The sequence below is a fragment of the Oncorhynchus mykiss genome, chromosome 15, assembly GCF_057628025.1.
Source record: "Oncorhynchus mykiss isolate SJ-2025 chromosome 15, ASM5762802v1, whole genome shotgun sequence".
NCBI classification, from domain to species: Eukaryota; Metazoa; Chordata; class Actinopteri; order Salmoniformes; family Salmonidae; genus Oncorhynchus; species Oncorhynchus mykiss.
In genome coordinates, this window is record NC_143036.1 from 28,918,856 (window position 1) to 28,931,763 (window position 12,908).

The 12,908-nt window shown below is 40.8% G+C and overlaps 2 protein-coding genes across 14 annotated transcripts in view; both read left to right on the top strand.

Annotated features, from left to right (window-relative positions):
- Nucleotides 1–7,549, top strand: part of myom1b (myomesin 1b) — a 40,625-nt gene extending 33,076 nt beyond the window's left edge. For 8 of the 9 annotated variants that reach the window (XM_090199807.1, XM_021562950.3, XM_021562951.3 and 5 more), the window contains 5 exons: nt 1,312–1,334; nt 1,474–1,529; nt 1,839–2,054; nt 4,649–4,799; nt 5,363–7,549. In XM_090199807.1, coding sequence (XP_090055933.1) covers nt 1,312–1,334; nt 1,474–1,529; nt 1,839–2,054; nt 4,649–4,799; nt 5,363–5,628 — 712 coding nt within the window. In that variant the 3' untranslated portion in view covers nt 5,629–7,549. Of the gene's footprint in view, nt 1–1,311; nt 1,335–1,473; nt 1,530–1,838; nt 3,012–4,648; nt 4,800–5,362 lie in introns of those variants that run through there. The other variant, XM_090199812.1, reaches the window with a different exon arrangement.
- Nucleotides 7,280–12,908, top strand: part of LOC110489939 (phosphatidate phosphatase LPIN2) — a 36,361-nt gene continuing 30,732 nt past the window's right edge. For 2 of the 5 annotated variants that reach the window (XR_016486634.1, XM_021562959.3), the window contains exon 1: nt 7,735–10,783. Coding sequence is in view for 1 of the 5 variants with exons in the window: in XM_021562959.3 (XP_021418634.1) it covers nt 10,694–10,783 (90 nt within the window). In the remaining 4 variants the exon portion in view is untranslated. Of the gene's footprint in view, nt 10,784–12,908 lie in introns of all 5 variants that reach the window. The other 3 variants (XM_021562960.3, XR_016486635.1, XM_021562961.3) reach the window with 3 other exon arrangements.

Sequence of the window (12,908 nt, forward strand, 5' to 3'; positions counted from 1 at the left end):
GCCATTCCACCAAAAAAGAGTGCCTTTTGATATTTTAAGTAGAAATTGTGCATTAGTATTGAATTTAAAAGGCTTTTTCTATTAAATGAAGTGCCTTTTTCACATAGACCACATGAGAAGAAAACAAGAAACCCGCACACGGCTCTTGCTAGTATCACTGCTCTTCATTAAGCTTTTACGTATCGGCCTCAAGGCCTTTGTCAGAGCTTTTGTGAGTGTTTATAATGTTCACCCTTATGTAGACATTGCCCTATCCACATCTGTTCAATGCATCGAATGGGGTTGTAAAATTAGCAAGTGTTACCAAATATAACAATGTGTGTACATAAAACGCATTAAACAAGTCGGTAAAACCACAGTGAGGATAAGTACGTTTTCATAAATCATTGGGTACAGTGCAATTAAAAAACGTCAGCCTAATCTAATCCAGGCTGTATCACAAGCCACCGTGATTGGGAGTCCCACAGGGCGGCGCACAATTGGCCCAATTAGGCCGTCGTTGTAAATAAGATTTTTTTCTTAACTGACTTGCCTAGTTAAATAAAGGTTTTTAAAAAAAGAATCTGAAGTGATGCGCATTAATTCATGTTCACATTTACAATTTAACATGCATGGGCATTTCATCATTAAGTCCTTTGGGGAATAATGTCTGGTTGGTGAAAATCCCAAAACATTCTCTTTTGCTCAGAGTATTATTTATATCACCTCCCCTGTCTGATATCTTGACTTTCTCAATGCCACAAAATCTAAAGGTAGAAATGTCATGAAATGTCATATAGACCACATGGAAAATTCAATAAATTAGATTTTTTTTATATGAATAAAGACTTGCTGTCGTGCCAAAGGGAATGCTGGGTAAAACCTAAATAGGATATTTCAGAAACCTTTTAAAGAATACATAAAGATGTGTGTGAGAATTCTTGCAACATCTATGCATATTCTCACATTTGCCCCCCCCCTAGAACTTTTGGGGGTAATGTTCTAACACCATTCCCACTACTAAAGGAAATGTTCTGGGAACATTCACAGAACCACTTTTGGTTTGCTGGGTACTCTGCATCAATCCTTCCTTTCATGTGATTTCTATCTTTGGTGTTCCTCTCTGTCTGCCAAGCCACTCTCTCTGTGCATGTATGTTTATATAGCAGTCTCTGACAGGCTTTGACAGGCTTTGAGTAAGGGCATAGGGAAGTGGGCAGACAGATGAAGCCTTTACGTAGACACACTTCCTGGCTCCAGTCCAAACACATTCTCTGGATGTGTTTCTCTTATCTTTGTTCTTCCATTCTGTTCTGTCTCTTCCATTTTCAGAGCGGCCGCTATTGCAGAGAGAAGTAAGTACACACACACACACACACACACACACACGTTATTAGATGGGGATGAGAGGGCTGCTCTCAGTATTGTAGTGGGTACTGATATTTTTTAAACTGATCTGAGGTCAGTGGTCTAATTTGGTGCTCTTTGTTACAGATCGTGCTCGCGTGGCAGGAGGCCTGCCTGATGTCGTCACCATACAGGAGTTAAAGGTAACCATGTCTGGATGGATCTGTATGTCTGTTTGTATATGTACTGTATGTCCATGGTCCCATACTGGCCTGGGACTCAGGTATTGCAGACTTGATCGTGTATGACACTACTACTGCTGCATCTGAAATGGTATCCCTAGTATTCCCTATTTAGTGCACTACTTTTAATCAAAGCTATGGTCAAAAGTCATACACTATATAAGGAAGGGCTCTGGTCAAAAGTAGTATGCTATGTAGGGAATAGGGTGCCAGTATAGGGTGCCATTTCGGACACACCTTATTATGTGTGGTCTTGTCTCTCTCCATCAGGCCCTGAACCTGACCTGTAACATTTCGGGCGAACCCCTGCCTGAGGTCGTCTGGTTGAAGAACGAGAGGGAGATTGTGTCTGATGGCCATTACGTTATGAAGCTCGAGGCGGGCAAGTACGCCAGCTTCACCATCACCACGGTGAACACGACAGACTCGGGCAAGTACAGCATCCTGGTGAAGAACAAGTACGGCACAGAGAGCGCCGACTTCACCGTAAGTGTCTTCAGCCCCGACAGCAAGAAATAAGGGAGAAAGAAAGAAGGCCGGCAAGAAATAAGGGAGACCTCAATCTTTGCGTAAATATTATGTATAAAAATACATAGAAAAAGACAAAGAAAAAAGATGGAAGGGATACAGAGTCCTGAGCATTGGTTTGAGATGGTTATTATGGTGGTCTATACAGTATTTAACTCTAGTTTGAAAAGGTGTATCGTTTTACTCTGAGCATGAAATGCCCAAAGGTTTAGAGAAAAATCTGAGAAGAACTGTTTCAGCATTTTATCTTCTAGAATTACAAAAAACATAAACACAATACAGTCCAATCATCCTTTATTTTGACACTACGATGAGTATAGTTATACATTTATAAAATTCCCCCATGTATTACAATATGTTACTATATTTTACTAAGTATTGACACACTAAAAAGGCATGTAAAGACAAATGTTTGTGTTTAATTCAAATGAATTTACTGCAACAGACTTAAAACTAAAAGGTTAGCCATTGTCTAAAAAGGACTGTGATGCTGAAAACCTTGTTAGCTTACTCAAAGGTTATTACTGTATGTGCCATGCCACGGAGAAAGGAAGATTTTTTTCTGTAATGTGGAAGTTTAACAGATCCTGTGTTTTTTCATTCACAATCATTGTTTACTGAATATGATGTCACCACATATGCCACTCAGTAGTGTTATTACATCACTCTTTCTGCCACTATGTAGTGATTATGGCATCCCTTTCTCTGATTTATGACATCACTTCCCCTGTCACTCAGTAATGATTATGACATCCCTTCCTCTGTCACTCAGTAATGATTATGACATCACTTCCTCTGCCACTATGTAATGATTATGACATCACTTCCTCTGTCTCTCAGTAATGATTATGACATCACTTCCTCTTTCCCATGTCTCATGAGAAGGACTAATAAAATGGAGCATGTATTCCCTCACCACCTCCTCCTCTGTTGTCTCACTGTGTATTGTTCCCTCTGTACAGCACCCCACTCTTCATTCTCCATTCTCTTCCTCCACTCTTCCCTCCCTGCTTCAGTCGCCTGTTCACCATCCTCTACTGGTCACTTGTCTGATATTGTCTGATGGTCATCTTGTCTCCGAAAGACCATGAAGGCATCTATCACCAACGTGCAACACAATCCCTCAGTCTGAATATACACAAGCACCTCTCCCCTTACACAAGGGAGTCAAACTCAACTTCTTGACGACGCGCACACCTGCTGATTTTTTTTGCGTTACCTTTTAATAAGTGGTTGATTTAGACCTGGGTCTGTGGCCCTTGGGGATTTGAGCTTGACAACCCTGCTGCTTTGTACATATGCGGGGTCTCTCAATACACTAAACCAACTGCACTCTGTCCACACACACTTCCACTGAGCATCCTTCCTCCCATCACATTTCTCTGTACTGTGTGTTTGTAAGCACAAATCACCCTCAGACATCCACCATGTTTTTGTTCATTAGATGTTTTCTCATCAAGGATTCACCACTAGTAGGACATTAAATTATCTGCGTCCCAAATAGCAGCCTATTCCCTATATAGTTCACTATTTTTAACCAGTGCTCTATGGGCCCTGGTCAAAAGTAGTGCAATAAATAGGGAACAGGGTCCCATTTGGGAAGCAGAAATAATCTACTGCTACATACGGTCTATGATGTGACGTAACAGTGCACCAAGCCCTCATGATAAAGGAAAGGAACATCTTATCAGCAACTCACACACACGTGAGCTTGTTATTGGTGCTGAATGGGAAAAGTCTTAGTCATATATTTAGCATGTGTGCCAGTCTGGGACACCATTTTTAGATTCGCTGACTGGAAAAGATGGACATTAGACCCAGGCAATGTGATCGCAATGACATTAAAACAAACAATGGGTTAAGCCACCAGAATATAATGAGAGTAGCCTGTCACATAACTCAAACATGTGGAGAGACCAGGAATTGGGTGAGCCAGTGGTCTGAAACTATAATATCAGGGCCTGTATTCATAGAGTGTATGAGTATCAGTTCCCAATCATTCATATTCATTATAGTCTAAGAGGCTAAACTGATCTGAGATGCTTTATGAATACAGGCCCAGGTTCCAATCACCTACAGTATCTCAAGTGTTGTATTATTTTTTTTGCGGGAGGCTATTCCATGTGGTAAAACATGCTGCTCTCTGTTTCCTGACACACTAAACCGCAAAGCATTAATACAAAAAAATTGTCCATGCACAAGTAAACATGATCAATAGCTTATTACACCAGCAGTAATACCATGTGATCCTGGAACAAAATGTGTTGTTGACATGTTTTTTGCAGCCCTCTTCTGAGAAGACGTTTTAGTGACGTTTAATTTGTTGGCCTATAAATCACATTAGGAAAGCTTTGCAGTCTGGTAAGTAATCTCAAATGTCAACAATGTCTTTGAAGTAGAGACCATTTTTTTTAAAGATGGCTTGATGAAATTAAACTTTTTAGTCACAGGACTAGTTTTAAAAGTAGCTAGGGAAATTCTGTGTGCAAAGTATGTGTGTGTGCGCCTGTGTGAGCGTGCGGGTAAACCCTAAAACCTTTTCCACTTGCCAGTTGGTTGTAACAGAAGGCAAAGGGGACTTGGGAGTGACCTCCTATTTGACTGATGCTGACGGGAACGTGATCATTGGGTGTAAAAGCAGACCTACCACCCCAACAGAGAGGAGGAAGTCAGTCACTGGGAAGAAAATGCAGAAGAGAAAGGGTGAGGGGACAGCTGTCCACAATAATGTGTGCAAGAAAATACTTAGCACAAAAATATTTTAATGTGAACAAATACAAATATTTGGCTACACCTTTAATTAGGCCACACTTCTCAATGAAAGAAAGAAACTAACTACCAAGTTAAAACAGTGTACTGAGTAATTATCTAATCCCACAACCCAGATCTGGCATAACAGTCTGTCACAAGAGACTGGGGCTTATCTCACTTCAATGTGTCAGTTATTCAACTTCAGAAGGAGTGGATAGCGTTATCATCATGTTTATCCTTTTTGAGTCAAAAGTGTAAGCACTATCACAACAAGTCATGTTTGAGGTTAGGGAAAAAAAATCTAGTTAGGTTGATTTCTTCACCACCAAAACTAGGGAAGTTGTTTTGGATGGACTTTTTGGTGATGGGAAGGGCAGTCTTGTGATTGAGTAAGTGGTTAAACATAAGTAATGTCATTCCTCTGGAAGTAGTTTTGTGAATTTCTTCACGTGTGTGTGTGTGTGTGTGTGTGTGTGTGTGTGTGTGTGTGTGCATGCGTGTGCGTGTGTCCTTAGATTCCGTAATCCTCCAGAAGCCACCAGAGGAAAAGGAGGGGAAAAAGAAAGAAGAAAAGAAGATGGAGGACAAAACTGATGCTTTGCCAAAAACCACAGACAAGAAAAAGGCTGCCCCTGCTGTTGCAAGCAGGGTCGGCAAGCAGGAGACCCTGCAGCAGCCCACAACTACAGCAGATGAGGCGAAGCCAGATGATGTCCCCACATCTGAGAAACCGACAGAGAAACCACAGATTAACAAGGGCAAAAATGATCAAGATGAGTGATGATCAGAAAGCTGGTTACATAAGTGAAATAGTTATTTTGGAGTTTGATGTGGTTTACACGTCTTGCATGACTGATGTGTGTCTTTCAGCATCACTGAAACAACACTGGAATAACTGTTTTTCTCCCAACATTGTAATTCACTCATCCTTTTCTTTAAAGGCCCAGTGCTGTCAAAATGTCCACTAATGAAACTAACACTCAAAAAATTGGATCTGTGTAATTTCCTGATAGTTTCTGTTAGAAAACACAATCTACACAGGACTTTCTAATCAGCAGCTTTGAATGAGCAGGCATTTCGGCTTTCCATTGTGAAATCCACATGCGGTAAATTTAATAGAGCAGTAACAAAGAGAATTCCAAATCTCCCTGCCAATAACAGCTAGTTTTCAGTTTTCCCCTCCCCCCAGACCACCCCCAAGCAGTCCTAGTGAAATTCTTGCTTGAGAAATATACGGAACAAAAATATAAACGCAACATGTAGAGTGTTGGTCCCATGTTTCATGAGCTGAAAAAAAGATCCCAGTCATTTTACATATGCACACAAATCATATTTCTATCAAATGTTGTGCACAAATTTGTTTACATCCCTGTTAGTGAGCATTTCTCCTTGGCCACAATAATCCATCCACTTGACAGGTGTGGCATATCAAGAAGCTGATTAAACAGGGGACAATAACAGGCCACTCTAAAATGCCACAGATGTTTCAAGTTTTGAGAGAGCAATCAATTGACATGCTGACTGCAGGAATGTCCACCAGAGCTGTTGACAGAGAATTTAATGTTAATTTGTCTACCATAAGAAACCTCCAATGTCGTTTTAGAGAATTTGGACAGCTGATGAAACTGAGGAGTATTTCTGTCTGTAATAAAGCCCTTTTGTGGGGAAAAACCTGTTTTCGTTGGCTAGGCCTGGCTCCCCAATGGGTGGGCCTGGCTCCCCTGCCCAGTCATGTGAAATCCATAGATTAGGGCCTAATTCATTCATTTCAATTGAATATGAACTGTAAATCACTAAAATTGTTGAAATTGTTTAATGTTGAGTTTATATTTTTGTTCAGTATAGTTTCTTTGCTAAATGGAAATATTTTACAGTTAAGTACTTAATTGTACCCAGAAATGATTTGATAATGATATTAAAACGGCTGCATTGGGCCTTTAAGAGCAGGGATGATTAGAATACAGAGTGAGGGATGTAATTTTGTATTACAATGTATAATTCAAACATGTAGGCTGCGCTATTAACTTGTAGCTCAAAGGAAGGCCCACAAAAAAGGCATAATTTGCATAGTCTTCAAATCTTTAACCTTTGGTGGTGTTATTGCTTGCATTTGTTTTGCCTTCAAGATTGATTATAATGCAGTAATAGGCCACTTTAAGACACCTGAGATTAGGAATGATATATGTAAACACAGGAGTATGTGTATTGAGGGATACACAACTGACCAACTTTTGAACAAACATCACCCAGTTTCTCATGCACAGCCCTTATATAAATCAAAGTCACCAAAGGAATGATATGGGTCTATACGCAAGAGAGGAAGTGAAGGACAAACGAAACGTGAATACCTGAAGTTAACCAGAGCAGAGTAAAATCACAGCAAGGTCAAATATTAGAACATGTCACTCAGTTCACCCAATTAGCTTGGAGGCAACATCCAAATGGAACAGAGAATTTGACCACCAAATAAAATGTTCCTAATTTTATTTTATTTATTAATATCACTTGACGAATGAACGCTTGTAATTCATACACGATTATCAAGGAGATTGCATGGGCCACTTCTCTTCACTGGTATAATTGTTGGAATTGCGCATTTCTCTGCATTGAAAATAATGAGTCGTGTTATGTTTGGTAGCCTGTAGGCCTGCACAATACGGTGTGATAACAATGAAAAACAATACAAGGTTACATTGTAAAAACGCGTCTGTGTGTAATTTCTCAAATTGAAACGTTGTACGGGTAAAATGCCAGTAGATAGAAAGTGTTACATTGTATCACGTGAAAGCACAGTTTGCGTGGTCAGATGGTTAGATCACAGCGCCGCGAGACGAGCCAACTACGTCGAGACTCGAGTGGAGGTGAACTGCCACGGTGAGAAATAACTGACACCGGCTGCCAAATGACCGTCTGCAAACGGTATGTAATTTCAAGTACTAGGCTACTCTCGTCGATAAGATGCAGTTCTCTGCGAAACAGTAGGTTGAAACAGTAGGTTTTTCATTGAGGCTTCAGTGCGAATCTCACGTTTTGACTGGGCTAGCTACATGTAACGTTAGCTTAGGCGACACAGTAACGTTGTCGGGTTTAGCCTTCCCTAACGTAGCAGACGTACAATAAACTGTTACTGTACGACGCTAGCTCTAGTTAGTATAAATAACGTTTTTAAAAAAAAATACTTATGATGAGCAGCTTCGCTCATCAATCTCTAAATTGTAGGGGGATTAAATATACATACATATATTTATACATATATTGCTCTTTGGGTTAGGATTGCCTCTAGTTTGTCTGACGTTATGGATGCCAAGAGTGGCTAGGGTGGCAATGGATTATAGCATACTTTCAGTAAATGTTTATAGCCACAGCTACAATATCACACAGTCTTACTCATAAAGCTTAGTAGACATACAATGTTGCTAGCTTTTACTTAAGAAATGTTTGTCTTGAATGACAATTTGGCATTGAAGACAAACCCATTGAAATGTAACTTAACCCTTGAATTGAAGAATACGCGCTCTAACATCTAGGCTACTTGCAGCCAAATGTCATGTCATGGGGTACATTTGGTCTATAGTCTATTGTTTACTTTTTTGTTGGTGACCCACAGTGGTGGACAAAGTACTAAATTGTCATACTTGAGTAAAAGTAAAGATACCTTAACATCAAATTACACAAGTAAAAGTGAAAGTCACCCAGTAAAATACTACTTTAGTAAAAGTGTAATGTACTTAAGTATTAAATGTAAAGGTATAAACCATTTCAAAATCCTTATATGAAGCAAATCATACAGCACAATGACATTTTTAATTTGTATTGACGGATAGACAAGGGCTCAGACATAATTTACAAACAAATGGAAAGGAAAGGGGATACCTAGTCAGTTGTACAACTGAATGCCTTCAACTGAAATGTGTCTTCTGCGTTTAACCCAACCACTCTGAGTCAGAGAGGTGCGGGGTGCTGCCTTAATGCATTTGTGTCCAGATCAGAGGCAGTAGGGATGACCAAGGATGTTCTCTTGATAAGTGTGTGAATTGGACCATTTTCCTGTCAAAATGTAAAAGTACATTTGGGTGTCAGAGAAAATGTGTGGAGTAAAAAGTACATTATTTTCTTTAGGAATGTAGTGAAGTAAAAGCAAAAGTTGTCAAAAATGTAAATAGTAAAGTAAAGTACAGATACCCCCAAAACTACTTAAGTAGTACTTTAAAGTCGTTTTTACTTAAGTACTTTACACCACACTATTTGATGTTGTGCACATGTTGACTTTAAAATGACTTAATCCCAGCTCATGGCATGTTTTGCCATAGAATTGGCTCCTGAACTGAACACACAATCTTTGCAAAGCACATTGCTAGGCACTTTGATGTGGAGCAGTACATAAAAGTCAAGAAAAGACAGATATACACTGTAATCTTGTAAATAAGATTACTGCTAGCCAAGGTGCTCTCTAACCATCTTAGTGGCCAATGAGTCAAGGATGATAACAGGTCTTCTACAGCAACGCCTGTTGATAAGGCAGAGGAAACTTGTCTTTACCCTCAGTGTCTAGCTGTAACTGAATATTATATGCTATATGTGTCTGGATGTAAGAGAACAATATTATTAATGTGTTAATTACACTATTAGGTGCAGAACACCATAAATGACCAATAGAGTGCAGTAGAAGGAGCTTATTGTTGTTGACAGATACAGACTCCTAAGCAGTGCAGTAAGCAAGTTCTGATCCACAAATAAGGATACAGTCTCATGGGTGCAATAACAAAAATACCTCCACATGCAAGTGACACATTCAAAATGAAAACAAAACCATATCTGGTGTCTGTATGTGCCATTCTAAAGTTCACATTAACTGAGCTCGGCAAGGCAATGTAGTGGTTTCCTTTTGTGGGTGCATTAAAAAGTTAGTCAGTTTCCTCAGCAAACTTGATTTGATGTGTGCTTTACTGAAATTCTACTTACTGTAACTGGCTCATACTTCTTACTGCATTCTTAGATCACAAACCCAATAGGCTATACGTTTCCATGTAGGCCTAAATATGTACAGTCAGTTTAATAGTTGTGTGCTAAACCAGCCATTTTTTGGACTAAATTAGGCAATGTGAGTGTAGTAGGTTACAGGCAGGTCTCTGACCTAGACCGAATGGATGTGTAGCCAGCGGAATCCTCCAGAGTTCTAACATGGCTGACATGTCATCTGTACTTCTTTGGAAATTTCTGCTTTGTCCATGAAAAGATTTTGCCACTGCAGCTTTGATTCAAACAGGCCATGGCAGGGCAAACTACACACCATGGGGCATATTTTACGTTAATTACCAACCTGATTTAACTGAAAACAGAGAATCATTTATTTTATCTTAACCACAAGAAATAACATCCAATGACATTTAGACCTAGCATCCTTTGCTCGTTTTTCTGAATTGTACTGTTTTGCCATGTTGCTAAAGGGTGTAATTTAATTTAGTATGACCTTACACATACGTCTGAATTTCTTCAAAGACTCTTGTTTCATACAATTCAGGTCTCCTAAAGGTTGTTTAGTCTTTGCACATTTTGACATTTTGCTTTCTAGTGCCTGCTTTGAGCTCACCATGGTGGGTCAAAGCCTTCAAATGGGTATGTAAGCATTTTAAGGCTCAGGTCTGGGGTAAATTTCCTTCATAGGGTTTGTGTTGGCTTAGAGGGGAGCAAAGGCCACAGGGGCTCTGGACCGGTGCATGGCACAGGCTGGGTGGAGGGTGGCAGAGTCAGGAGGAGAGGGGCAGAGTGAGTAGAGACCGCCTGGGCTCAGAGTACAGTGCTATCCCCGCTGAGGTGAACAGGCCTTGGGCCCCGGGGAGAGAGCAATGGACCTCTCAGTATGGTGCCCTGATCCAAGAGACTCAGTGGAGAACCAGGACTCACATCTCCAGGACACAAAGTCCTCCTGGACTCTGGTGAGTTGGGATTCCCTCATTAGTCTGCAACTAGAGAGTACGTTGTGGTGCATATGTTTTGAATGAGTTTACTTATACAGTACTTTATCAGAAATGTTTGTTTTTGTAGTTTATCAGATGGGTGGATTATATTAAAAAAATAAAAAAATGTGAGCAACATCAGGTTTCTCATATTTAATTTGTTTTTTCTTCAGAGTCACATAATGCTGTGACCTATTGGTAGTAACTGTTTCTTTCCACAAGTGATGTGGAAATGTGCTTCTGTTGGAGATTTACTTTGGGTTCAAAGTCCAGGGCACTGGTATGCAGCTCAATAAGTTCATAAGAAGTTGTCCATGTAAGGTGCTTAAATATTGTTGGGTCGTTCCACCAATTCGGTGCCTTTTGAGAAGTGTAACTTGTTCCATTTTTTTTTAAAGATTTTACCTAATTTTAACATTCTGTCATAAAGAGCACATGTTCAACTTAAAAAAACAAACAAGTTTTCCCATCTCAAGAGGTTAAATATAAAATGACAATAGTAAGTTCCTATTAAGTGCCCAAAAAGGTAACAGGGATGACCGTAACAGGGATGACCGTAACAGGGATGACCGTAACAGGGGTGACCGTAAATCAAATCAAATCAAATTTTATTTGTCACATACACATGGTTAGCAGATGTTAGTGCGAGTGTAGCGAAATGCTTGTGCTTCTAGTTCCGACAATGCAGTAATAACAAGTAATCTAACTAACAATTCCAAAACTACTGTCTTGTACACAGTGTAAGGGGATAAAGAATATGTACATAAGGATATATGAATGAGTGATGGTACAGAGCAGCATAGGCAAGATACAGTAGATGGTATCGAGTACAGTATGTACAAATGAGATGAGTATGTAAACAAAGTGGCATAGTATAGTATAAAGTGGCTAGTGATACATGTATTACATAAGGATACCGTCGATGATATAGAGTACAGTATATACGTATGCATATGAGATGAATAATGTAGGGTAAGTAACATTTATATAAGGTAGCATTGTTTAAAGTGGCTAGTGATATATTTACGTCATTTCCCATCAATTCCCATTATTAAAGTGGCTGGAGTTGAGTCAGTGTCAGTGTTAGTGGTGGCTGTTTAACAGTCTGATGGCCTTGAGATAGAAGCTGTTTTTCAGTCTCTCGGTCCCAGCTTTGATGCACCTGTACTGACCTCGCCTTCTGGATGATAGCGGGGTGAACAGGCAGTGGCTCGGGTGGTTGATGTCCTTGATGATCTTTATGGCCTTCCTGTGACATCGGGTGGTGTAGGTGTCCTGGAGGGCAGGTAGTTTGCCCCCGGTGATGCGTTGTGCAGACCTCACTACCCTCTGGAGAGCCTTACGGTTGAGGGCGGTGCAGTTGCCATACCAGGCGGTGATACAGCCCGCCAGGATGCTCTCGATTGTGCATCTGTAGAAGTTTGTGAGTGCTTTTGGTGACAAGCCGAATTTCTTCAGCCTCCTGAGGTTGAAGAGGCGCTGCTGCGCCTTCTTCACGATGCTGTCTGTGTGAGTGGACCAATTCAGTTTGTCTGTGATGTGTATGCCGAGGAACTTAAAACTTGCTACCCTCTCCACTACTGTTCCATCGATGTGGATAGGGGGGTGTTCCCTCTGCTGTTTCCTGAAGTCCACAATCATCTCCTTAGTTTTGTTGACGTTGAGTGTGAGGTTATTTTCCTGACACCACACTCCGAGGGCCCTCACCTCCTCCCTGTAGGCCGTCTCATCGTTGTTGGTAATCAAGCCTACCACTGTTGTGTCGTCCGCAAACTTGATGATTGAGTTGGAGGCGTGCGTGGCCACGCAGTCGTGGGTGAACAGGGAGTACAGGAGAGGGCTCAGAACGCACCCTTGTGGGGCCCCAGTGTTGAGGATCAGCGGGGAGGAGATGTTGTTGCCTACCCTCACCACCTGGGGGCGGCCCGTCAGGAAGTCCAGTACCCAGTTGCACAGGGCGGGGTCGAGACCCAGGGTCTCGAGCTTGATGACGAGCTTGGAGGGTACTATGGTGTTGAATGCCGAGCTGTAGTCGATGAACAGCATTCTCACATAGGTATTCCTCTTGTCCAGATGGGTTAGGGACTCCAACCTAAGTGCATGT